This window comes from Myotis nattereri (genome assembly GCF_964212035.1).
Source record: "Myotis nattereri genome assembly, chromosome: 2".
In the NCBI taxonomy this organism is placed as follows: Eukaryota; Metazoa; Chordata; class Mammalia; order Chiroptera; family Vespertilionidae; genus Myotis; species Myotis nattereri.
In genome coordinates this window covers 144,119,904-144,147,743 of record NC_138076.1, presented here as the reverse complement: position 1 = coordinate 144,147,743, position 27,840 = coordinate 144,119,904, and the positions used below count along the sequence as shown (strand labels likewise).

Genomic DNA, 27,840 nt, shown 5'->3' with positions numbered 1-27,840 from the left:
GAATTGACCTGGGGACCTCTTTCTTGGTGCAAGGGATGATGTTCAACTTACTAAGCCACACTGGCCAGGGCCCCCCAGAAAAGTTTTTAAAAAGCATTTCTACAAGTAAGAGATACGTTTTTATTTAACCGGCAGAACCTCTGTAAAAACTGAAACTGTTATTTCTGGAGATTCCAGAGTTTCCTTTGGAAATATCCCCCAACTCAGACAAAAGTCTGACTCAGCCTCATAAAAATCTGTGTTGTAATAGGTGCACTGAGAACCACTGAAAACAGGGTTAAAAGCAGCAAGCCATATATGGAGAAACCCATATCTTCAAACTTGTCACTCGTGTTCTGCTTTGCCACTTCCCCAAGCAGGAGTGGGCTGTGCTTTGCAAAACCCAGACACGCACAGGCAGAACCTGCGGTGGCTCCGCGCCAGATGCCCGAGCATGCGAGTCACCCTTGCTCTGACAGCCTGGACGGTTTCTGTGGTCTCCAGTTACTCGTATTCAGCAAACAGTTTACCAGATATCGACAATGAAGCATTTATCAAAGACTGTGTTCGCATTCATAACAAGCTCCGATCAGAGGTGAAGCCGGCAGCCAGTGACATGCTGTACATGGTAAGGCAAATATCAGTGTTTGTGGCGTAAGTCAGTCAAAAACAACTGATGTGCGCTAATTTTTGGAGGGGGAATCCTTGGTCACCCTGGCTGTTGTTGTTTGTTTGTGTTGTGTGTTTTTTTCATTGTCATTAATGTGCTCAGTAAATTTACAGTCTGTGATCAAAACAAACTCGGTGTAGCTATCTGTCAACAACTGGGCAAATACATTTCAGTTCTCTTTGTGGTCACTTCCTTTCCTCAGGGCATGGATAGATTGCACTTCTCTTTTTGTCTTTTGTTCCCTTTCAATTTTTGTGAGGGTTTTGTGTTTGTTTTGGGCTCTAAGTGTAACTGTTTGTGGCCAGCAGAGTACTGACTTTCTCAGGAAGACAGCAAATGGAGTATGGGGACACATCGGATTTTGATTCACGGGTTTGGGTTTGAATCCCAGTTCTGTGGCTTTGAGCTGGTTTTTAACCTTTCTGAGCTCTTAAGATGTCAAGTATTGTGGTTATTACATTTTCTAAAAGACGTCAAACAGCACACAATATTTTGCACCTACGGATACCTCTTGCTTTTAGAAAGTTCTCTTTATGCCACTTTGCTTTACAAAAAGACCTACATCCCTGCCTGTTTTCTCCAACTGAAAGACACCTGAAGAGGGTCTTCCCTTCTACGAAAAACAAGTGAAAAGCAGAAGGAGTGCTCAGTGTTGGTTTCCCAGCTGTTCAGAGGCCGCTGCACCCTGAGCAAGCCCCTCCCAGGAGCGACATCAGCATCACAGCGTCAAGGTTTGACCTGTGTCTGCGGGCATTTGTGCTTTATTTCCACTTACTTGGTGCATCATTAGCAAGATGTGCCCTAAGGTCATTGCTTTTTCGCTTTACACGGATTTTGGCTAACCGAAGTGTCCATAGGTCTGCCCTACTTTCGGATAGCCAGGGCAACCTGTAATAGATCTTCAGTGAGATGTTGGTCTGTGTCAATCACCCAGATGCTAAATTCCACGAAATTAGATGCTCGTGTTCCCTAGTAGCCCTATTATTACTTGAAGACCATGCTTCTATAGAGGACCATGTGCAGTGGTTCCTTCTCTATTCCTGTCCTCACACCTCATTCCCCATTTAAATTCCCCCTTTGCTCACTCCAGTTACATTCTTACATAAATAGGTTCCATTCTTGACCCTCTTGTTGTTTCATATTTGTTTTCGCAGACCTGGGACCCAGTACTAGCCCAAACGGCGAAAGCGTGGGCAAAAAAATGTCAGTTTTCACATAACGAACAGCTGAAGACACCCCACCTGCTGCTCACAAATTTCACTTCACTGGGAGAAAACATCTGGAGTGGGTCTCAGTCCATCTTTTCTGTGTCTTCAGCCATCACAAGCTGGTACAATGAAGTTGAATACTATGACTTCAAGACACGGAGGTGCAGCAAGGTCTGTGGCCATTACACTCAGGTAAGGATCTGCGCTGTGTTCTCTTGAGACCATCTTTTCATGGGTGAGGACAAAACTGGAACCAAGTGTTAACAAAATATACAGGAAGCTAGTACAGCTGTCAACATGACAGAGTCGGGGTTACAGGTTTCCTCTTAAAAATAAATAAATGGAACAGAGTCCAATAGCAGAGTTGGTGGTTGAGCAGTTTAGTGGACATGGTGACATGTGCAGGCCCACCATGGCTTGGAATAATTTTGATAACAGCTCTCTTCCCGTGCGGCTTGATTCCATTTGTAAGCAATCACAGAGCCTTAAGAGTGGATGGTCAAGTACGAGAGCTCTGTGAAAGGTGAGACCGTTGTTTTGGAACTACAAAATTGGGAGAAATGAGCCTCTCAGACAGAAGCATCAATAAGAATTGATGCTTTTGTATCCTCCAATTCTTTCAAATGTGGATCAAGAGCTTATCAAGTGTCACAAAAGGAGAAAAAAACAAGTTACACCCCCTAGAGAGACACCAACATGTAAACCAAAAGCCACAGTATAAACAATGCTGTGGCTTTTCTGCCCCCAAATCGATAGTATTAGTCCCAAAGCGACATTCAGAGCCTCCCATTGAGACTTTTTTGTTTTGTCCTGTTTTTCACTCAAGCTGGTTTTAGCTCCCTTACCCTAACTCCAGTTGGCAACTTTATGGGAAGAAGTTCCTAGGTAGCGTCTTCCGAAGTCTTCTCCATAAGCTACTTTCTGGACTGGACACGAGTGTGTGTGTGTGTGTGTGTGTGTGTGTGTTTCTTTTTTATTTTATTTTTCCATCACCATTTATTCCCTCTATGCTCTCTTCTACACCCCTCCCCCTGCCACAATAACCACACTGTTGTCCATGTTCATGAGTTCTCTCTCTTTTTTTCTTTTATGCTCAAACCCTCCACCCCCACCACACCCCACCTCACCGCACCCCACCCCACCCCACTCCACTCAAGCTGTCTGCCTGCTGGACATGTTCTGTTTACTTATATCTATTTCCTGGCAGTCCTTGTTAAGCCAGAACTAAAGGGACTTAATCTATGTTGGACAGGTTTGAATGAGCAAGAATGTATTGAAATGAGGTGTGATGGCAAAAACACTCCTAACAAGAGTTTTTCTTTTTTTAATGTATTTTATTGATTTTTTACAGAGAGGAAGGGAGAAAGATAGAGAGTTAGAAACATCGATCAGCTGCCTCCTGCACACCCCCTACTGGAGATATACCCGCAACTAAGGTACATGCCCTTGACCAGAATAGAGCCTGGGACCCTTCAGTCCACAGACCGATGCTCTATCCACTGAGCCAAACCGGTTAGGGCCCTAGCAAGAGTTTTTAAAGAGCAAATGTTATTAGAAAAACTCTTAATACAGTTCAGCTCCATAAAGCCTTTGACTTCACTGGTATTGTTATAGGTAAAACAAGTTAAGCACAGTTACAAAGAGGTTATGATTGTGTGATGAGAAGGACAGGACAGATTTCAGTGAGATTTTCATACTGTAAGCAGAGAGGGGCTATGAAGTCATCAGTAGCATTAAGTCCATTTCTTGGAAAATAAGTAAGGTTCCCCTAAATTTATTCCATAAACCATCAAATTTGGTTTATGTTTATTTTATTTATTATTTATTTATTTATTTTTAATTAAATCTTTACTGTTCAGATTATTAGTTGTTCCTCTTTTTCCCCCCATAGCTCCCCTCCACCCAGTTCCCACACCACCTTCTGCCCTTACCCCTGCCATTGTCCTCATCCATAGGTGTATGATTTTTGTCCAGTCTCTTCCCACACCCCCACACCCCTTCCCTGCTGAGAATTGTCAGTCCACTCCCTTTCTATGCCTCTGATTCTATTATATTCACCAGTTTATTCTGTCCATCAATTATTTATCTTTTTAAAGGATACCTTTCAGCATTTCATATAATACTGGTTTGGTGGTGATGAACTCCTTTAGCTCTTTCTTATCTGTGAAGCTCATTAACTGACCTTCGATTCTGAATGATAGCTTTGCTGGGTAAAGTAATCTTGGTTGTAGGTTCTTGGTGTTCATCATTTTGAATATTTCTTGCCACTCCCTTCTGGCCTGCATAGCTTCTGTTGAGAAATCAGCTGACAGACGTATGGGTACTCCCTTGTAGGTAACTAACTGTTTTTCTCTTGCTGCTTTTAAGATTCTCCTTTTGTCTTTTGCTCTTGGCATTTTAATTATGATGTGTCTTGGTGTGGTCCTCTTTGGATCCCTTTTGTTTGGGGCTCTCTGCACATCCTGGACTTGTAAGTCTATTTCTTTCACAAGGTAGGGGAAGTTTTCTGTCATTATTTCTTCAAATAGGTTTTCAATATCTTGCTGTCTCTCTTCTTCTTCCACCCCATAATTCAGATGTTGGTACGCTTGAAGTTATCCCAGAGGCTCCTTACACTATCTTCATATTTTTGGATTCTTTTTTCTTTTTGTTTTTCTGGTTGGGTGTTTTTTGCTTCTTCGTATTTCAAATCTTTGACTTGATTTTTGCGATCCTCTAGTCTGCTGTTGGAACTCTGTATAATATTCTTTATTTCAGTCAGTGTATGCTTAATTTCTAATTGGTCATTTTTCATATCCTCGAGGGTCTCACTAGATTTATCGAGGATCTCACTAAATTTATCGGCGGTTTCTAGAAAATTCTTGAAAAACCTTATAACCGTGATTTTGAACTCTATATCCAGTAGCTTGCTTTCCTCCATTTCTGTCATTTGTAACCTGTTTCTTTGTCTCTGCATTTTGGCTGCTTCCCTGTGTTGACAGAGTGGCTTTCTGTGCTAGGTGTCCTATAGGGCCCAGTGGCTCAGCCTCCCCAATTACCTGAGGTGGACACTCTTGATGCACCCCTTTGTGGGCTTTGTGCACAGTCTTGTTGTAGTTATGCCTTGATTGTTGTAGGATCACTGGGAGGAATTGACCTCCAGGCCAATTGGCAGTGAGAATCAGCTGTGTCTGCAGTGGGAGAACTTCTGTGCTGAAGACACCCTTCTAGGGCAAGACTTGCTTCAGTGGGGCTTTGTTGCTCCCTGAGTCTGCACCCTGAGTGTGTCCCTTATGGATCTGAGGAGTTGTAATCTGGATGGTCCACTCTGACCACTGGGTACACTGGCTCTTGGCTCTCTAAGGAGGTGCTAATTCCTTTTCTTTGTTTGGAGTTTGGAGGTGCCTAGATGAGTCCCAGCTGTGAAGCAATGCAAGCTGCTGTGGGGCCTTGGGCCTTCTTTTTGGATGTTCTGGGTCTCTCTGACCCAGCTGCAGTTAGTTAGGTAATTTTAGATTGCAAAAGGCCAGGCCATTCATATGCAAAAGCCTCTGCGCACAGCTTGGGTGGAGTGGGGTCTCAGGGAATCAACAGGGCAGAGCAAACAGCTATGGCTGATCCTCAGCCCTGCCCTAAGAGGACCCGGGTCTCACTGTTCCGAGGTAATCACTGCAAGCACCTCTGAGAGAAAGCTGTCCTCGAGTTCTGCCCGCTGCCAGACAGTCCAGTTTCTCCCCGTATGAGTGTGGGTCCCCAGAGACTTGCCCAGAACTGGAGTTCAGAGCAGTCGGGAGCTTGTGTCTCCCTCCCGATTGAAAAAGACAGCCGCGTCCTCAGCTGCCAGCCCTTTTCGCGAGCACCTCCATACCTCTGCACTTTACTTCCACACCTCCTCTGAGTCTCAGTGAGCTTTTCTCTTTCCTTCTAGTTGTAGAATTTCCACTCGGCCAGCCTTCCTGTGGTTCTGGATGATGTCCGTTTTGTCTTTTAGTTGTTTTTTTGAAGTCAATTTTGGTTTATGTTTACAAATAAAATTAACCAGGGAATAAATTTTGTTGGGTTCCTACAAGTCCTACAGGACAAGAAAGCTAAATCCAGATTGCCTACAAGTGGTACTTGGTAACATTACGCATTATGGTGTTTGTATTTGTTTGTTTGTTTATTTATTTATTTATTTATCTAATTAATCCTCACCTGAGGATATTTTTGCCATTGGTTTTTAGAGAAAGTAGAAGGGAGGGAGGGAGAGACTTTGATGTGAGAGATACATCAATTGGTTGCCTCCCACACGCTCCCTGACCAGGGACAGGGATCAAGCCTACAACCCAGGTAAAGCCTTAGATAGGGAATCTAACCACTGAACAACACCAGCCAGGGTGCATGATAGTGTTTAAATCTCCAGAAATAATTGTCAGTTTGAGGATGCCAACTCTCTTTCAAGCAGCGTTTAAGCTTCTACCCTACACCAGGCACTTTGTAAGGTACTGGTCATATGTTTTAGTCCAAGTTCCTAAAAAACAGAACCTGAGACAACAACTTATGTGCTAACTCTTTACTAGGCAGAAGTAAGAATGAGGAGAACTGGGGAGTGAGCTAGGGAGTGAAGGACTCAGCAGGGAATGGCCCTGACCCTTAGGAGTTGACTTTCTTTGAAGAGAGGCATATGTGTAAACGGACATATAACAAACAGTGCGCAGCTAGTGCAATTTGGAGAAACTGACAGAGTGCCTTTGAGCAAAGAGGACAGAGCAGCTTATCTGGCCAAAGGGAGGTGTGGAGACACAGGAGTTGTTCACACAGCAGGAAACATCTAAGTTCATTCTTGAAAACTAAGTGAAAGGAAAGGGAAGAGAACACCAAGAAATATTAAGAAGGTATGGAAGGTGGACAATCTGTACTAATGAGCCTAGTACTTCAAAAGAAGGGCCAGTAGCTTAGCACACCAAATATTTAGAGATCAAAAGGCTGATACATTGGCAAAAGACTCTTAAACAATGCAAGGTAAGACACTCCATGTCTATCATCCCAGAAAGCCAAAACTTGATTTCATATCATATAGACCTGAGATTTTAGAGATGGCCCTCCCCAAATTAACTGAGCTTACTTGTAAGTTTTCCCTTTACATCCAGGGGGAGAAAGAATGGCTAATATTTTGGACACACTAAAACCCACTCCATTGCATACAGGTGTCAGAGCCCAAGCTGAGTGATCCTAACCTGTTCTCTGTAAGAGACATCCTACCCCCTCTTCAGAAGAGGGACCCTCATTCTGGGAAGCATGTCCAGGAACCCCCTGGGTCTGGGAAGATGCACCACCAGCAATTACTCCTTTTAAAAATATATTTTTTATTGATTTCAGAGAGGAAGGGAGAGGGAGAGAGAGAGATAGAAACATCAATGATGAGAGAAAATCATTGATCAGCTGCCTCTTGCACACCCCACACTGGGGATCAAACCCCCAACCTGGGCATGTGCCCTGGTCAGGAATCGAACCATGACCTCCTGGTTCATAGGTCAACACTCAACCACTGAGCCATGTCAGCCGGGCATGGTGCTTAGTGAGCGTGGTGCTTAGTTCTCTATATCTAAGATCTCATTCATTCAATTCTCACTACAAGCCTATGAAACACTAATCTCCATATATGAATACACAGCCTCAGAAAGGTTAAGAAATTGTTTTCCCAATGTCATTTAGTCAGAAGAAGAGCTGGGATTCAGATACCAGTTATGCTGTAAAGATTAAATAATACAATGTCTGTAAATTATCTAGTAAGGTACTAGTATTTAGTATGCACTGAACAAAGCGTGCATTTCTTCCATGAGACGGTTTTCCACCAATTATATTGGAAGAAGGCTCAGCTTGCACAAAACCTCGCTGGGAGAGTCAAGACTACTCAGTTGCCATTTTAAATTCATGCTTGGAACGACCTCAAGTGGGTATTATAACCTCCCATTTATTATCATCTTCTATTAATAAAAAGCAAGCTATTTTCAGTTTTGGGCTTGTGGAGGGTGATTGTATAAAGACAATAGATTCAGACCCATTATTACCTCACAAAGGTATGATACTTCTTAAAATGCTAACCACGTTAGCTGTCTTCATGAAAGATGATTTGTCTTGTGGAAGAATTTTGGCATAATAATATGGCAGGCTATTTACATTATATATTTTGTTGCCGACAGTTCAGCTTTGTAAAGTCTGAAAATATTTGTTTGACTTCCGTATCTGGGCAGGGCAGCAGCTTAGGTTTGACAGTGCGGAGGATGCCCTCTATTGGTCTCATTTTTGTTTTTACGTCCTTCCCCACCCCACCCCAACCCTCTAGAAATTGTTGTCATTTTTCACTCTCACAGAAACAAAGGGACTGTGACATGTCTCCCAGTTTTTCTAGCTGGCTTTTCATATGCGACAGGGTGACCACACCCTGGTAATGAGCCAGATGGACTCACACTGAGAATTGAAAGGGGAGGGTGGTGGGAAGGGGTTGTTAGCCAGAAGGGAGAGACATGCCTGCCCCCACTTAGTTCCCCAAATGCCGTGTTTTTGTGAGAAAGGTAAGAGAGTCCTTCCTGGTTCTGCTAAAAGGGGAAGCACACGGAAGGCCTTTTGCTTGGGGCATGGACTGTCCTCACAGTACTGCCAGGTCAAGCAAATTAGGTTCCAATGCTCATCTACAGAAATCAGGGCAGTGCCTATTTATTGACTGGTTACGAGGTTAAACATATGTTGCATGTAAAGTGCTTAATTTACCCTGGCACTGGGTAAATTCTCAATGAGTAGCTTTATTTTTTTTATAGTTATGTTTTTTGTCTACCATATTAAAAGACAAAAAAAAAAAAGCATGCAATAGGAATCTGACAAAAAAAAGTTTCAAAATTTTAAAGCAGAAAAAATTAGTTATAAGAGAATTAAAAATGAACATTTGCTGAGTGCTTGCTATGTACCAGAAGCTGTTCTAAGCATTTTCTTATTAGCCCATTTAAAATGTCAAAATAAGCCTGTGAAGTGGTGCTCTTCTCATTTAATTGATGAGGAAGCTAAGCACACAGTGAGTGTATGAGCTGGAAGATGAACTTGGACTTTGTCACTCCAGAAATTAAGCCCAGAATCTGAATGCCCAGGAAGCTTTTATTAAAAGACCAACTTGAATGGAAACACTAACTGTGGTGTGTCCATGCAACAAATATTACTCAGCAATGAAAGGGAGTGGCTACTAATGGACTCAACAACATGAATGAATCTGGAAATTTAGCTTATACTAAATGAAAGAAGCCTGATTCAATAGCTACATTTAAAATGATCCAAATTGTGTAAAATTCTGGAAAAAGCAAAAACACATAGGCAAAAAAACAAATTAGTGATTGTTAGGGATGGAGGGTGGGATAATGCCTCACTATAAAGGGCACAGGGAAACTTTTTGGGGTGATGGAAATGTTCTAGATCTTCTATATGAATATAAACTTTTGACAAAATTCTTGGAACTGTACACATAAAAAGGATGGCTTTTACTACATGCTCATTACAACCTGACTTTTTAAAAAAGAGACCATCTAAAACACAAAATAAATACTAACTGACATTTGCATACTCTTAGAAAAAATATACCAGAAATATAAAAGAAAGTAGAATAAAGAAGAATAGCTTAAAGCAGTGGTTCCTAATGCCGTGACCTTTTAATACAGTTCCTCATGTTGTGGTGACCCCAATTTCATTGTTACAAATTGAACATAATTAAAGCATAGTGGTTAATCACAAAAACAATATGTAATTATATATGTGTTTTCCGATGGTCTTAGGCGACCCCTGTGAAAGGGTCGTTCGACCCCCAAAGGGGACGCAACCCACAGGTTGAGAATCGCTGGCTTAAAGCATTAAAGATACTGGGGGGGGGGGGGGGGAGGGAAAGAGGGGAAGACCCAAAGATTAGGAATACTTGACATACAAAAACCCTGGAAGAAATTTCTCCAAGACCAAAGGGTAAAAAATAAAAGAATCAATGAAACCAAGAGGTGGTTCTTTGAAAAAAATAAACAAGACTGATAAACCTTTAACCAGATTCATCAAGAAAAAACAAAAAGAGAGAGAGAACCCAAATAAATAAAATCAGAAATGAACGAGAAGTAACAACTGATACCAAAGACATACAAGGGACTGTAAGAAAATATTATGACAACTAACTATATGCCAACAAACTGGACAACCTAGGCAGAATGGATAAATTCTTAGAAAAATACATCCTTCCAAACTTAATCAGGAAGAATACAAAAGTCTGAATAGACAGACAGCTTACAACCAGTGAAATTGAAGTAGTGATCGAAAACTCCCTACAAATAAAAGTCCTGGACCAGATGGCTTCACAGGTTAATTTCACCAAACATTCAAAGAAGAGTTAACAACCATCCTTTTCAGACTATTCCAAAAAATTCAAGAAAAGGAGGACCTCCCATGCTCATTTTACAAGGCCAGGATTATCCTAATTTCAAAACCAGATGAAGACACAACAAAGAAAGAAAATTATAGGCCAATATATCTGATGAGCATAGATGCTAAAATCCTCAAGAAAATGTTAGCAAGACTGTCAAATTACAGGAAGGCTGGGGAGTGTTGAGTGCGGTGCGGGGCGGGGGGTGGAGGGGCAGGTAAGAGATCAACCGAAGGACTTGTATGCATGCATATAAGCACAACCAATGGACACAAGACACTGGGCGGGGTGGGGGGGGGGGGCATGTGCTGGTGAGTACATATGTACTACCATCTGAAATACTTTAAACAATAAAATAAAATTTTTTTAAAAAAGAAAATGTTAGCAAACCAGATCCAGCCACATATTAAAAAGATCATAAACCACAGTCAAGTGGGATTTATTCTGGGGATGCAAGGTTGGTGCACTATTCACAAATCAATAAACGTGATATCACATAAAGAAACTGAAGTATAGAACCCACAGGATCATATCAATAGATGCAGAAAAAGCATTTGATAAAATCCAGCACCCCTTTTTCTTTACAAACTATAAGAGAACATTTATTTGGAAAATCACAGAGGGAGAAGAAGTTATTTGTAGAAGAAATGGGCTTAAGAAACAAGTTATAGAGGTAAAGGAAGGCCCTATGAGCCTCCTACCCCACCACTGAACCTTGGAGAAGCTCAGACTCCATTCTCAGCTCCCCTCTTCCCTCACCCTATACTCGCTCCCCAGGGAGTGGTTTTATTATTGATTTTTTCACCTAAACTTGATCTTTTTCTGCAGCCTCAATGGCCTTGTCTTTCTCACCTTGGGTTCACAGGGATGCTGCCCTCTGCTGGAAGACTTCTCCAGGCTCTCTCAGACCCACTCCTCCAGCTTCAGCTCCAGCTCCACCTCACTAATGAGGTGGGGGGGGGGGGGGGGCGGGCAGGGCCCCATGCTATAGACCCCCTGAGCACCTTCTGCTTCCCCTGCACAGCATGAAACCCTATGTGATAACGGCTTTCCTTGGCATTTTGTGAAGGCTCCCACTGGCTCCAGCCCATTCACTTTTGCATCCCCCATATTCAGCACAGTTCTTGTCACAGAGTTGTGAAAATTTTTGAGTAAAAGTAATTTAAAATGCAATATGGTATCACTGTAAAAAAAAAAAAAAAAAAAAAAAGTACTTTTAATGGCTGGCTTGGCTCCAGATACCTTTTTTCTTTAGGTTCTGGGACACCAAACACTATGGTAAGATGAGCTATAGAATTTGTGGGACCCAGTACAAAATGAATCTGTGAAGTCCTTGTTCAAAAATAAGGGGGGAAGTATCAGTAAAGGTACTAAAACGTGTGACAGCATTGAATTAAACCAAGAATGCAGCCCTCTGGTCACAGGGCCCCCTCTCCCTGAAGCTGGCTCTGTTCTTGGTTCCCTGTGTTACTGACCTCTCCTTTCAACCCCCTGGCCGGCGGCTGTGCTTGATCCCAGCTCTCACTTGTTTTTCTGTTACCTTGGTCTGTGTGGTCTGATCCAGTCACATGTCTTCCAGATTTGCGTCTCTGCGCTGCAGATGGTTCTATCCAGCAGAGACTGTTTGCACTCAGACATTTGATAGGCTTCTGAACACTCGCATGACGTGGACAGAACCCCGCCCGTGCAACCACCCCTCCTCATCCTTGGTGATTCTCCCCATCTCAGTAAATGCTGCTCGGGCCTAAAACATTAACTTGATTTGTGTCTTTTCCTCTTAACCCCACACTCAAAGCAAAAGGAAATCCTATCAGCTTTCCATCTAACCGGAACCATGAGCCTGATCGGTTCTCAGGAACTCCACTCCACAATCCAAGTGTGAACTCTTTTCTGTACCACCGAGATAGCCTCCCACATCCCCGCCCGCCTACTTCCCTCGCTCTTCTCAGTCCATTTACTTCAGAACAACCAAAGGGATCTTTCCAGGACATGAAAACGGCCCATGACTCACATACATACAAGACTCCCCGTGACCTGCTCTTCTGCCTCTGCCTTCGCTGCCTCTGCAGCTCCTCCCCCCTCCCCCTCACCATCAGATCCCAGCTGTTCTCTCCCAGCCACTCTCCACTCAGGGCCTCGCCCTGCGAGCTCCTCCTGCACAGGCCTCTTCCTCCTCGCACAGCTGGCCTGCATGGTCCTCCTCGGGGCTGCCTCCTCCTCCTCGGGTCTCAGCTGGAATGCCACCTCCCAGACATTGCCCTGAACACCCAAGTTAAAGCAGCCTCCTCCTCCCTCAGTCACTCCCTATCCTGTGACCCTTTATGTCTTCATTGCGCCAACTGTCAAAAATGATGTTATTCTTTGTATATTTCACACATAGACACCCCCCCCCCCCAAATAATAATTTACAATTCTTGTTTCCACCTGAGTTCTGAGCACCTACAACTTCCCTGGTGGTATAAATGTTCTACCTTACTAGAGTGACTATACCTCACCACGTTTATGAAGGCCTAATCACAATCAAATGTTTGCTTTCTATCTCTCTCACTCTCTTTCAGGTTGTGTGGGCAGATAGTTACAAAGTTGGCTGTGCAGTACAATTCTGTCCTAAAATTACCGGCTTACAGTTTCCTAATGCTGCACATTTTATATGCAACTATGGACCAGCGTAAGTGCTCAAATCAACCTCTTTCTAAAAAAAAAAAAAAAAAAAAAATTAATTCTATTTTAAAAAAGTATTTATTTTCACTTTAAGAAAATTGAAATAAATGTATAGAAGAATAGTAATATTAACCTTAATTCCTCTGCCTAGAAATCTACTGCATTCACATTCTGGTACATTTTGTGGTGTATACACCCTTTATAAATACTACATAAATACATGTGTACATTTTTAACAGTTGCAAGACTAAAATGCTTTCAGGGACACAGATTAACTGGATATGGTAATAGCACCACAAAATAAGAGGATTGGTGTTACTTTATATTTATTGGTTTATTTAAAACTTGGAAATTTTGCACAATTGTCAAAATAAAAATAACTCTGATTTGAATGTTCCAATGTACATAACTTATTTCATTTACTTTTGACAATTCTGCTTTAAAATGATTATAATGCCTTCTTTTAGAAAACGGGAAGACACATGACCTCTCCCCGACTTCCTTTTTTTTTTTAAAAAAAAATATATTTTATTGATTTTTTATAGAGAGGAAGGGAGAGAGATAGAGAGCTAGAAACATCGATGAGAGAGAAACATCGATCAGCTGCCTCCTGCACGCCCCCCATGGGGGATGTGCCCGCAACCCAGGTACATGCCCTTGACCGGAATCGAACCCGGGACCCTTCAGTCCGCAGGCCGACGCTCTATCCACTGAGCCAAACCGGTTTCGGCCCGACTTCCTTTAAAGTTTAAGTATGCCTGCGTATGCGTCATACACCTATTTAGAAAACTGAGATTGTGGAAATACATGTTTTCTGTTTTTTTACTTAAAGTGATACCATGCGCGTGTCCCAGGTCATTGTGCTTGCACTCTGCTCCTCATGCTCTGCGCACTGCTCTAAGTAACCATGTAATCTTCACAGACTGTGAGGCAGCTCGTTACCACCCCCTTTGCAGATAAGATAACTGAGGCACCGAAGGGTGAACCGCCAGCCGAGGTCCCTCAGTTAGGGAGTGTCAGAGCCAGGCTCTGCCCTGGCCGTCTGGCTCCGGAGTGCGTGCTGTTCCGGGGTCCCTGCTCCTCACAGCCACACCTGTCCTCCCGCTCCGAGGCACACCCTCACCTCCTTCCCATTGCTCAGGACAGTTTCGACCCCTCTCCTGGCAGCTTCAGGTCTCTCTCATGTGTATTATCCCAAACACAGACACAACGCTCTCCTTCATCCCCCTGGGCCGCACTGAGCAAGGCTATGTCCACAGAACTTCCCTCAGTGGACTGTGGAAGAGAGGATTATAATACAGTAGAGGACATGACCATGTTGACTATCAAACAGTATAGTACCCAGTGTACTTGAGCCACCACTTCTTTGGGGACCCTTGCTCATGTTAATCTTGTTCTTTTGCAAAGCCCCAGGGCCCTGATCCTTTATCTCTCAGGCTACCAAGGGAAACAGGAAAACATCCTGCTTCTTTATTGGGCAGAGTACTTTAGGTTGCTTTGTCTTAATCTCTCCCCAACTAGTCAAATCCAGGCCTTGCCAGCATGTTTCTCCCAAGATGAATTCTGCCACTTCCCTAGAATAGCAACTGCCTCATTTTTAGCTTATTTTTGAAGCAACTATTTCCCCCTATTCTTTATCATGTGTAATGCACAATTAGACCAAAAATGTAGCATAAATGATTTTACTAAATGATTTTAATTAAGAACGTAACCACTCAATGAGTATTGTGTTAACGATGAGATATTCCGATGATTAATGTCCATTTTGGACATCTTTTATAATTGTTATCAGAATCTCTACTACATTACTTTAATTTCCATGGCGTAGAGTAAGCATGAGGGTAAATTTAATTTCCAAAACAACCTAAATTAATGTGGAGCCCAACGAAATTAGAACATATATTTTTGGGTGGGAAATAAGATGTTAATGTTTCTAAGGAGGGGGTGTTAACTTCAGAGGTAAAAGTATAGTATTAGGGGAAGGGAGTCCCTGAACTTGGATTAGAAAAAGTAACATCTTATTTTCACTAACCTCTACTGAAAGTAACATTTCATTACGAATGAAGAGAACACTCCAGTTTCACCAGCAACACCTGTGCGTTCTATTGGCAATATCTTTGTAAATATCACAGATATTTCCTATTCCATTCTGGTTGCTGTAGATCATCTCAAAATAGCTTTTATTCATCACTGCTTTGAAATTAATATAACTATTAAACTCCCTGCTTGATCTTGTCTAATATTTAATAGAGAAGTATATTTGACTATATCACAAATGTTTACCATTTTGACAACTTTCAATTTAATTGGTTTCCTTTATACTAGTCCTATAACATTTATTTTATGCATTTAAAAAACAACTATTTTCAGAGAGTCCACAGACCCCACCAGGCAACCAAAGGGTCCCAGGCATAAAAAGTTAAGAACTTCTTTCTAAAAGTAGAGTTCCAAAAAGGTCTAGTGTACCTGCAAGTTCACTGAAATATACGCACAGCCCCTCACTGCTTCTCTGCAGATCTTCACGGGGATAGAAAATGTTTGGATAGTCTCTCACTTTCTGTGACCTTGGTCAATTACTTGCACTCTGTGCCTCAGCCTCTAGCTATATAATGGGGATAAAGAACTGTATCTTCCTCATCGGGCTGAGGTTAATTCATAAGGACTTAGAACAGTGTCTAGCTCACAAGGAAGACTCAGTAATTATTACCTATTATTCTTATCACATCTTTTATGTAAAAACAAACTGCACCTTAGAAACTCCCCCATGTCTTGTTTTCTTTTGTTAGGTGCTTATCCAGCCAAATGGCTCCCATCCAGTAAACACCAGGGCGGCTTGTGGATGGAGGAGTCAATGTGGGTCACACCACTCTTTCTAAGATGGACAGTTGCTTGGATGACAGTGATCACATGGGCCAGGCAGTCAGAGGGAGCACTGCCCTGGAACCAGAGCGATCTGGGTTTTGTTCTGACTCTGACATATATTGTGATGTGTGTGTGTGTGTGTGGGTGTGTATACACACACATACATATATATATAGTGGGTATTTTTTTGCAAACTACTTAATCCTTAGAGCTTTAGTTTCCTTATCTATAAAATAGAAATAAAAATACTTTCCTCCCTGAGTAGTCTTAAGAATTAAATAATGTAGACCAAGACACAGGTTAATGACACAGGCACACAGAGTAAATTCTCTATGTGAACAGGCTTCCAGTTCTGCTTTCTCTCCACTTCTCTTATCAACCCTCTGAATCTGGACTTCTATCTTATGGGTTTAGTCAAGGATTCATAGTAAATTGTAATTGTAATACAACAACAACAACAAACCTCTCCTAATGGACAGTTTTCATCTTCTTTATAGAGGAAATTACCCCACTTGGCCATATAAAAAAGGATCCACTTGCAGTGCTTGCCCCCCAAATGATAATTGTTTGGACAATCTGTGCGGTGAGTAAAAGAAACAATCTACCCATAATACAATGTGTTTAAACGATTGTAACTTTCTACAGTTAAGAATGCAAATCTTTGTTTTATCCTAATAGCTATTTTCAGGAATAGCTATTAGGTTGCAATCAAACCAATGGCTTATTATTGTCTCAGCACTATGTTTAATATAAATTTAAAGAAGCAATTAGTATCCTGTTTATTTAGTTCTAATCAGTACAACACAAAATGACTATGGTGTTGAAAACTATAGACCCAAAATTTGCTAATTTCAGCAAGATCAAAAATTTGTATAATGAAACTATCCAAATAAACAGTATTCTGAATTTTGTGATACTACTTGTTTGAGGCATTCAAGGCTGCATTTTCATCTGTAGAATAAATGAAAGAAGCTGTAATGGGGCACTTCTTAAATGAGCAAAACAACAATATTTTAATGAGGATGGTGTAGAAAGCCAATGAAGATAACTGCAAGGATGTTTTACTAAACATCCTAGCAAAATTCTGCTTTGTAATTTTGAAATAATAATTCATAACTGGCCAAGAGTTTATTTATAAGTTCCTCTTCCAGACACATTTCTTTTTCCTATGATGTGAAGGAAAACTCAATTAAGCTGTTGAAGTTGTGCAAATCCTTTTGTGTAGTACTTTAGTGTCCACATCTGTAACCCACTGAACTCCCAGAGTTCCAGGGCTGGGGTGAGGTTCTTAGTAGAGGCAGGGCAGAGTGGACCGAGTTTAACTGCATACATTTTGTTTGGCAAAAGCATTCCGCTGCTTACATGTTTTCTAAGGCCCCTTCCAGGTCTAAAATTACAAAATTATTTAAAACTGCCCGTTCCTTTTCTCCTGATGTAAACAGTTAACTCTCATCTTCCCTCCAAGAACAGTAACACTTTATTGACCAGGTTTCTGAGCCAGTCCTTTCTCCCTGGTTCAAGCATTCTTTATTTGACTCATATCAGTTTTGTTAGGAGAACTCGGTAAGGTGTAGTCCAAGTGCAACAAACCTCTTCTCAGAGTATCAATATATTTACTGAATTTTCCCTTTCATGTTGCTACAACACTACAAAGCAAATTATTATGTTTTACAAGTTAGGTTTTATAGCATAGGAGTTAAAACCATAGATTTTACAACAATATGCCCAGGCTTCCAGCCAAGATGAAGGCATAGGTAAATGCTATATTCACTTCCTCCCACATCCACATCAAAATTACAACTAAACTACAGAACCACCAATATTGAAAACTGTGTGAAGTCTAGCAGGTTCACAGTAACCGAACACAGAAAAAGCCCAGGTGTGATGATCAGGGATGCTCACAGGTACCCAGAGGGCCAGATCCTTTTTGGTTCTACCACAGGAATCCAATAGCAGCTGGAGTAGGATTGGTGTCAAAAGGTGTCTTGACTATTAAAAAAGCATCAAGAAGGCTAAGGCAAATGCAAAGTTTTCTTCGTAGTGCTCCAGTGCCAAATTCTGAATAAAGCTCAGTGAAGAGAGAGGAGTAGATATGACTATGATTGCCAAATGCTCCTATATGTAATTTACCAACATAATGAAATGGATGAGAGGCAACTGTCTCTCTTTTACTGACTGATCATAAACAGCATCATTTTTCTAAAGGAGGAACTTATTTTCAGGAAAATATTTTAATAAATTGCTCATACTCAATATTACTAATATTTTTTATTTTAAAAATTTAATGTTTTAATATTTATTTTAATTGGATTCATCATCTGTTAGATATGATATGTAAAATGATTTTCCATTTACAGTAGTGGTACATAAAAAGTTTAGTTTATATAATAGTTGCTTTAAAAATATCAAGTGAGTAGTTAGTACAATAAAATCTTTAAAAAGTAACCTTTGAAAATCACTGCAATAAAGTCAAAGCAACAGTTAGTAGTTATAATTAGAAACTTGGTTTTTAAAAATAAAACAAAAGCCTCCCCAGTACCTACTCTTTTAATTTTTTTCTCTCTCTGATTTTACAGTTAGCACACAGCGAGACAAACTCACACGTATGTATATAAATCTTAACTGTTTCATTAAAGTCTTTGTGAATTATGTTACTGCATTATGAAAACAACATTTAAGAGGATATTTTATGTTTGTTTCACAGGTTACTACTCTATTGTGTATCCAGACTGGCCAATATATTTACGTAATAGATCCCTATCTCTCTTTCTCATTGTTAGTCCACTAGTATTAATCCTGGCTGCTATTATTACCATCTTGGTCAAGTACAAACATTTAGTTCTTTTGGACTAATACAACCCAGAAAAATACAGTTTACAGACTTGCCCGGCCAGTGTTGCTCGGCGGTTGAGTATTGACCTATGAACCAGGAGGTCACTGTTCTGATTCCTGGTCAGGGTCCATGCCCGGGGTTGCAGGCTCAATCGCCAGTAGGGGGTGTGCAGAAGGCAGCCAATCGGTGATTCTCCTTCATCATTGATGTTTCTATCCCTCCTTCCCTCTCCCTTCCTCTTTGAAATCAATAAAATAAATATTTTTTAAAAAAACGTTTACAAACTCATCTGTATAAGATGTTTTAAAAATAACAATTGGGTATAATTCTAAGTTTAAAACATTCAAGAAAAAATTACCTTGCTTCAGTAAAGCCATAACCAAAATGTTCAAAGTCCTCACTCTACAGGATAAATTCACCTTTACTTTCCATGTTTCTATGAAAAAGCACCGTTTTCAGGCTGCCACAGTGACTTTCAGTAAGTAACCTAAAATGAGGGAGCTAGCCCTAACCAGTTTGGCTCAGTGGATAGAGTGTCGGCCCACAGACTGAAGGGTCCCAGGTTTGATTCCGGTCAAGGGCATGTACCTTGGTTGCAGGCACATCCCCAGTAGGGGGTGTGCAGGAGGCAGCTGATCGATGTTTCTCATCGATGTTTCTAACTCTCTATCCCTCTCCCTTCTTCTCTGTAAAAAAATCAATAAAATATTAAAAATAAAATAAAATGAGGGAGCTAGATTTCAGTGATTCTAAATAAGTCAACAGGCCTTCATGAGTATAAACATTTCTTCATAACTCCTGCATGCTGATTCAACTCTAAATAATCTGTTTATCCAGTTGCAATTTGAGGTATTTTTGGTTTATCACTTTTCTGGATTCAGAATAGAGTAGTAATTAAGGAATTTGACTTAAAGAGGCCTTGCTCTTTTTTTTGCTTATGAGTTGTTTAATCTTGGAACACAACATAAAATGAGATTACAGAAAGGAATAAGCCTAAATGTTTGTTATCAGTGGAGAGAGCACTGAAAACTCTGCATTTGTTTTCCTCAAAACCTGGGACAGGTTTGTTTTCCTGGGACATAGTTGTAGGTATTTAACCAAATCAGATATTCGATTTGTTGGATAATTACAACAGTCACATTTCAAAAATCTTTACATCAAACGAAAGAATTACTCCTAGCCCTGACCGGTTTGGCCTATAGACCAAAGGGTCCCAGGTTCGATTCCAGTCAAGGAAACATGCCTCCCTTGCAGGCTCCTCCCCGGCCAGGGCCCTGGTCAGGGCTCCTGCAGGAGGCAACCAATCGATGTGTTTCTCTCACATCGATGTTTCTCTCTGTCTTTCCCTCTCTCTTACATTCTTCCTAAAAATCAATGGAAAAGTATCCTTGGGTAAGGATTAAAAAAATGAAAGAAAAAAAGAATTTTTTTTTAATTACTCCTAAAATCATGCTAGACAAAGCCTGCCTAGAACAGATTGGGTGCAATGTACATAAAGACATATATACCGCTCTCTAGTACACTGTTCAAAAAGCACATGGAGAATACAATAATTTATATTTATAAAGAATAGCCATACATATAAATACTCTCATAAAGAAAAACACATTCAGAAAAAAAATAATTAGAATATTACTTCTTACATACAACTAATGCCCTAGTATCTCAAAGTCCTTTATAAAAAGAGATAGCTTAGTAGGTTCTAGTTCAGGTTGTGTGTGTGTGTGTGTGTGTGTGTGTATTACTTTTCTTTCTTCTCATCTGCTTCCATCTTAAGCTTAACTTCTTCAGCTGTGAGAGCTCACAGTTTCTTAATCTTTGCTTTCTTAACCTTTTCCTTGATGGCAGCCACGTCAATTTTAGTTTCAATAGAAGCTAGACAAATAAAAAACACAATATGTGTATTTCTTTAGATTTAACCAAGTGAAACATAAAGAATATATATTTAGTACAATTAATTTCAGAATACTGTTATAATTGGAAGTTAGTGTTATAAAATATAAAGCACTTGCCATCAGCCTAAAGTTAGAAATGTCTTTAAGAGAAAATAATAATAATAATACTTTAAAAATACATTAGTGAACATATACATAAAAATGGCATTATAATTTAGCTACCTGAACCAACTACTGGATTTAACTGGATTCAACTACATTTTTTCCCCTTAAATCACACTTGAAATCATATTATTTTTACTTATATTCTTTTCTACATTTTGGTACCTTAACGTACTCATTAATATGCCAATTTTCCATCTCACATGCTAAAATAATTAAAAATTAAATTTTTAAAAATGTTTATTATTGATGAGAGAGATAGAGAAAGGGATAGAGACAGAGATATATAGAGAGAAACATCTATTTGGTGTTCCACTTATTTATGCATTCATTGGTTGATTCTTATATGTATGTACCCTGACTGGGATTTGAACCCATAACTTTGGTGTTATCGGGATGATGCTCTAAAAACTGAGCTACCTGGCCAGGGAAAAATTACATTTCATGAAGAATATTACATATAGTCTTGCCAGCTTCATTAATTTAATTAACTAATCAGGAAATTATAGGTCAAAATATACTTCATTTAATACCCCATAAAAACTTAAAAGTTTTTCAAGTATTAGTTCAATGAATGACCAGTAGAATTTTTAAAACAAGATTTTGGTAATAAAAATAATAATCTGATAGTATTTACAGGTCCTTTTAACAGAACTCAACCACCTAATCAATGCCATTTGAATTTTATAGACATTGGTACACAAGAGGATGCAAAACAGGCATCAGATGCATGACTAGCTCTCTTTATCTTTAATATACCAAAGTAACTCAAAATTGTTTTTTCACATCAATCTAATAGAGACTTTTAAACTTACCATAACATCATCTAATTTAACTGGACTGTTCAACAAATACCTGTCATAAATAAAACAGCTCAGTATACCATGGTTACATTTCCAAGAACAGTCATGAACTTTGCACACAGGGATATATTTCTCTCAAAAGGCTAACATAAATAATCTGAGTGTTAAATTAAAAAAAGAAAAGGTTCAATATAATCTAAAATAAACTGGAAATTTGCAAAGAAAAATGAATTAGTCACTTTTAAAGATTTCAATTAGCCAGGTAGAAGGTAGAAAGGGATTACTATATTGCAAAATATCCTACAAACCAGGCAGTGGCTGCCAATTGAATATAATAGTTCCTTCAACTGCTTTTAGTGGCTGCTAGATCTTTCGTAATAGTCAACCTTGAGTACAATGATGTTACTCAATTGTACTGCGAAAATGTGACATATAGAACGAGTGTAACACTCTGCAACTGCAATTTAGAGGGAAGAGAGCAGGATTCAGAGTCAGAATATGTGGGCTCAAATAATGGGACTGCCACTTTATATGGAAAAGACACTTAATTTTCCTCTTCCAGCTTTCTCATTTGCATTGCAGAAATGAAGATACCTCAAGGATTTGTTGTAAGAACTGAGTAACGTATTTATACTTTATAGAATTACAAAGTATTCAATGTATTTAAGTTATTGTTGCCCCACAAGAAAAGGGCAGATCATTTCTAAGAAGGAAGTCCAAGAGAGTTCTATTAAAGGCCCTGGAAAAAAAGAAGCAAGGCCTCACAGCCAGATCCAGATAACAGAATCAAAGGGAGTCAATTGGAACAGTATCTGCTCGGCAGATTTCCTCATAACAAGTTAAAATAAATGTTCATGAAAACATTATAATAAATTCAAACAAAAGAAAATTTGAATTTGACCTCAACTGGCTGTATACATTCCTGCAAATAACATCATCTGTTCAGTCATTCACTATATTTGAGCACATGTAACTAAAATGTGTAGTGGAAGGAGTGATGATGTACAGACTCTAATTGAGAAATGGATGTCTGTAATTGTCAAAGGTTGGCCATAATATGTTAGGGTCCAGGAGCAATGGCTCCCTCAAATTCCATGAAGTACAAAGCATTTACTAATGAGAAATCAAGCAAAGCACGTTCTAAAACAATACAATCATTAAAAAAAAATAACCAAGTTATTTAATTTGTTCTCTGCTGAAAATTAACTAAATATAGTAAGTCGTTCTCACCTCTTTAAAGACACTAAAAAGTCCAATGGCTGATACCGTGTTTCTTTGAACCATAATTCAACAGTTTGTTAAGAGTTCCAATGCCTACATCAAAAGAACAATAAGTTGAAATTCAGTTGAAATACACTGAAAAACTAATGACAAAGAAGATACTCAAGTTTTCTACTGATAAAAAGTACCTTCACTGTAGATCCTTTGGGACCAATAAGCCATGATCCTCTTTTCACAAATCTTTTTTTACTTCTTACTAAACAACTTAATGATATCGCATGCAACCCCATTCTGAAGAATTCATACTGCCTTTTGAAAAAAAACAAAGACATATTCAACTGATAGTCTTTACAAATACTTTTTTTTTCAAAGCCCACACTGATATCTAAGCAGAATAATGAAAACTCTATGGAGGAAGGGAAGGGATGGATAGAAGCAGTGCTATATCATCTCTAATGGCACAAATAAAGCAGAATCTCTGTAACTGTAAATTTACCTGCTCAAATGAAACACTCCTTGCTAATAGTTTTATTAGGTCTCTGACCCTAGTGATGATGTATGGATCAAAAGTCTTCTTTGTTGTACAGTCATGCGGCCCTTGATCAGATCCAGGGTTGCATTAACTTGCTACAAAAAGAAAAGAGCAAACAAGCAACCGCCTAAAAAGGAATTCAGTTTACTTATATAGCCTATCCCAATCTAACCATTAATTACTATGGATTAATCTCTCTCTAAAATTGTATCAACTCCCTCGTTGAAGAAGCTGGGCAGTTAATATAAAGAATGCTTGATTATCTTCATACGAGAATATAGAACGTCAGGCAATTGAAACCATTATACTTACTTGATTTTAGAATACTTTGTACTTAACATAATAAATATATTTTTTAAATATATATTTTATTGATTTTTTTTACAGAGAGGAAAGGAGAGGGATAGTTAGAAACATCGATGAGAGAGAAACATCGATCAGCTGCCTCCTGCACGCCCCCTACTGGGGATGTGCCCGCAACCAAGGTACATGCCCTTGACTGGAATCGAACCCAGGACCCTTCAGTCCACAGGCCGACGCTCTATCCACTGAGCCAAACTGGTTAGGGCAATAAATATTATCTCTAATTAAAATATATATATATATATACATATATATATATATATATATATATATATATATATATATCTCCATATCCATATGAGGCCATATTTAACATCTAAGGTAAAAATGCAAAGCTATATGGCTTCCCTATCCTGGACCTAACTCAAATCCTCTATCTTATCCTTAGGGTGAGAACAGACTTCCCTTTCCAACTTTTTTTCAAGCTGGTTTCTGTTAGCTAAATACAAAGTAAAAACAAATTATCATAAGTTCGAAAAGAAGCAATAATTGGAAAATTATGCATCAACTCTCAGTACAAAGAACCAGATTTCAAGAAAGCAAATAAAAATGCTATTTTTTGACATGTGAACATATTCTGAAGAATATTTCAATACACTGAGTAATAAACTATTCAACATAAGGCTGGATCACTATGAGTTTACCAAAGAGAGAGAGAGAGAGAGAGAGAGAGAGAGAGAGAGAGAGAGAGAGAGAGAGAGAGAGAAGCCAGATGAGCATCAACCTATGAACCAAGAAATCATGGTTCAATTCCAGTCAGGACACATGCCCAGGTTGCAGGCTCTATCCCCAGTACAGGGCAAGCAGGAGGCAACTGATCAATGATTCTCTCATATCTCTCTCTCTCTCTCTCTCTCTCTCTCTCTCTCTCTCTCTCTCGCCCCCTCCCCCTCCCTCCCTCCCCCCTCCCTCTCCCTTCCTCTCTGAAATCAATAAAAAATATATTTTAAAAAAATCTACCAGCATACAATACTTACTTAAAAGTAAAGGTATCAGCAGAGCAAAATCTCAAAGAAATACATAAAATGTGCATACGTGTTCATTCAAGGCTTTCTGTACCAACGGCCAGCACTCTTTCCAGTAAGCCTCTCTATACAGGGGTGAGTTTACAGTTCATTGTGACACTCTTTTGAGTTAATAAAGCTATTGTAATAATCATAACCTGCATGTCTTTTTCCATATGAAAACCGTGAGCCTACTTTTGCCAATCTCTGTATTTGGGAACAGAGATGCAAAACTGCTTCCCAAGAGTCCTCTGGGTTTGTCCTCTGGAAAAAGCTGGATCCTCCCAACCATCAGGTACAGTGAGGAGCTCTGACTCATCTACAGGAAAAAATTACACATCAGATTTTAGCCTACTTTTGGACATTTATACGCATACATTTACAAGCTTCCAAAGCTCCCTTTGCATTTCCTTTTCCTATGCTTTTTAGATTACTCAGCAGTCAAAGAACAGGCCTCCATCATTACCAACACACTATTAAAACTACTTGTACACATTTCCGTGGCTGCATAAAGCAAAGTGCCTGAAGGGCAAGGACCCAACTTGGATCCACACTAATTAGTATACACCTGACAGTGGTACTCAAGTAACTCCCACTGCACCACACCAGGTCAGAGCTGAAGACTCAAATACCATTTTGTTTACAAGGCGATTCTAAATGTAAGTAACCTTTCAACTTTTCCTGCAGTGAAGACTGAGTATGTGTGTGTATATACTACGTTTGCATGTTTATGCAGGTGCATAAAATTTTTAAAAGCTAATTCTCTGGCCTGGCTGGCTTGGCTCAGTGGTTGAGCATCATCCCATGAGCCAGGAGGTCACAGTTCGATTCCGGTCAGGGCACATACCCGGTTGCAGGCTTGATCCCCCTGTGGGGTGTGCAGGAGGCAGCTGATCAATGATTCTTTTTCATCACTGATGTTTCTACCTCTCTCTCCTTTCCTCTCTGACATCAATTTAAAAAATATTTTTTTTTTAAAAAAAGCTGATACCCTGGTGTACACTTTCAGTTAATAATCACTGGCATAGGGTTTCAGGTTTCCTATATCGTTTTCATGAGCCTTATTTCTGTATACTCTTCATAACAACTATGAAAGGTAGGAAGAACCACTATTATTTTTCCCACTTTATAGAAGACATTCAGTCTAAAAAGATTAGTGAGTTGCCTAAGGGGACATAAAGGTCCTCCTTTCATTAAAACAAAATGCTTCTGACGGGCCATAAATTATCCTTCATATCATTTATTAAAACTCCTGGGTGTTAGGAACCTCTTAAATCCAACAGCTATAACTTATATCCGTACTACTCAAAGGTATGGCTCATAGGCATGAGCATAAACTGCAGGTGTCGGAAATGCAGTTGTTGGCCTCCAGCCCAGACCTGCTGAATCTGAATGCCCTCACCCATGTCTGTGTCCTTCACCATCAGCCCTTAACTCAAATACAAACGCTTTCCTACACCCCCGGCACCCCTCGTTTGGCCAAGGACTTCCAGCCATCGCCGCGTCTAAGGTGTGCCCTCCGCAATTTCTTAGTCATCATTTTACCAAAGACGAAGTCCGCAACACCTGCGCTCTGGGAGCCTTTAGCAGAAGCGATTAGGAACACGTGACCGACACCATATAGCAGGGGTCCTCAAACCTTTTAAACAGGGGCCAGTTCACTGTCCCTCAGACCGTTGGAGGGCCGGACTATAGTTTTAAAAAAACTATGAACAAATTCCTATGCACACTGCACATATCTTATTTTGAAGTAAAAAAAAACAAAACGGGAACAAATACAATATTTGTACTTGCATGTGGCCCGCGGGCAGTAGTTTGAGGACCCCTGCGCCAGACGGTTCCGCAGGCCCGTCCAATAACCCTAAAAAGCAGCTCTTAATAGCGACTCAGATTCTGAGAACACACCCGAGGCGGCGTCACACGATCGCAACTGAAACTCCACACCGGGCTACGGTGCTCACACCACCTTACCTCGGTTCTCCTGCTTCTGCTTCTGGTTACGAAATCCACTCTTCCCAGGCGCTATGGAGGTCGCCATCTTGGAACTGCTTCCGGAGTTACCGGAAGTGGAACGGTTCTTAAATCCTTCCGGCTAAAGTCCCGGTACTCACAATGAGTGCCATAGAACTCAGACGAGGAGATCTGCGCAGTCTCCCTGCGTGCCCTCGCTGGAACCAGCGGATTTGTGTAAACTATAGCGCTTCTCATGCTGCCAATGGAGAGTCAGGGACTTCTTTTTCAGGGTGCACCGAAACCACGGAGTTTGCCTGCATGCTGGGAATTGTAGTTTAGCATTGTAAGTTGGAGATGGGTTCCGTCTGTATTTTTCCCATGGCCTCAGAGTCCCACCCCGGAGGACGGACTCCAGGGTTTGGCCGCAGAGTGCTAAGTGGCTATCACTGATGTCACCCCTCTGATAAATATATGATAGTCACATAGGTGGTTGGCGAGGAGAAGGTACTAATATGAGAATATATGGATCTCAATGGCAGGGAGTGACAGTAATAACTCCCATTTATTATGAGATTACTTTGTACAAGGTATGTTATGTGCATATATCTAGTCCTTAAATCCAACGTTATAAAGTGAGAAACTAAAGTTAAAACAAAGCAAGATTGATACTTTTTATGGAAGGTAAGTTTTCAAAGTCCTTGTTTCTGATGGTGATTTTCTAGGGTCTTGATATATCTCCTAAGTCAACAGGACAGTAACTACGAAGCACTTCTGAAGTATTCACTTCAGCCCAGTGGTTCTCAATCTGGGGTCGCTGCCCCTGAAAATACATCCTGCATATCAGATATTTACATTACGATTCATAACAGTAGCAAAATTACAGTTATGAAGTAGCAACGAAAATAATTTTATGGTTGGTGGTCACCACAACATGAGGAGCTGTGTTAAAGGGTCGCAGCATTAGGAAGGTTGAGAACCACTGGAAGATTTCCCACACTGACCCCAGGCTACCCCTACACTGCATATTAGCTGACTTCAAGATGTGAGGTTCATCACTACTACAAGTCTTTACGCTTCGAGGAATCTAAAAGTTCTTAGACTCGCTACAGATAAGACCATTCTTTTGATGATTGGTCTTGTTGCGCACCATTTAAAATGTTTTGTGCAGCACAAATAGAAGAAGTCTTTGATAGGCTGAATTCCTCTCTTCAGTGAAATGGGAAAAGAATGATCTGAAATCCACCCTTGTGGATTTTATCGTCTATAAAAGATTCTTAGGTGGTATGTGTAGAA

General features: G+C 40.2%; 1 protein-coding gene and 1 long non-coding RNA gene across 3 annotated transcripts; one reads left to right on the top strand and one right to left on the bottom strand.

Annotated features, from left to right (window-relative positions):
- Nucleotides 1-351: 351 nt before the first annotated feature.
- On the top strand, nt 352-18,881 carry GLIPR1 (GLI pathogenesis related 1). Its single transcript, XM_081083392.1, has 6 exons — nt 352-607; nt 1,804-2,049; nt 12,817-12,926; nt 16,279-16,364; nt 18,358-18,384; nt 18,486-18,881. Exons 1-6 carry the CDS (start codon nt 434-436, stop codon nt 18,632-18,634), a joined length of 792 nt encoding a protein of 263 aa, XP_080939518.1. The 5' UTR covers nt 352-433; the 3' UTR covers nt 18,635-18,881.
- Nucleotides 18,882-19,471: 590 nt separating this feature from the next.
- On the bottom strand, nt 19,472-26,647 carry LOC308513398. 2 transcript variants are annotated; one of them, XR_013995534.1, is made up of 6 exons: nt 26,566-26,647; nt 24,753-24,913; nt 23,192-23,322; nt 22,884-23,004; nt 22,705-22,788; nt 19,472-20,489 (listed from the first exon to the last, which is right to left on the bottom strand). It is a non-coding gene; the product is annotated as an uncharacterized lncRNA (long non-coding RNA). The 2 variants fall into 2 exon arrangements; XR_013995535.1 differs by having other exon boundaries at nt 24,790-24,913; nt 26,566-26,641.
- Between the last annotated feature and the right edge of the window lie 1,193 nt (nt 26,648-27,840).

What these genes read in the sequence shown, in the direction of transcription:
- GLIPR1 (XM_081083392.1), top strand. Translation starts at nt 434, where the DNA reads ATGCGAGTCACCCTTGCTCTGACAGCCTGGACGGTTTCTGTGGTCTCC. An exon ending in TTGTTTGGACAATCTGTGCG is followed by an intron (nt 16,365 to 18,357) that starts GTGAGTAAAAGA and finishes CTGATTTTACAG; the next exon opens with TTAGCACACAGCGAGACAAA. An exon ending in ACAGCGAGACAAACTCACAC is followed by an intron (nt 18,385 to 18,485) that starts GTATGTATATAA and finishes TTTGTTTCACAG; the next exon opens with GTTACTACTCTATTGTGTAT.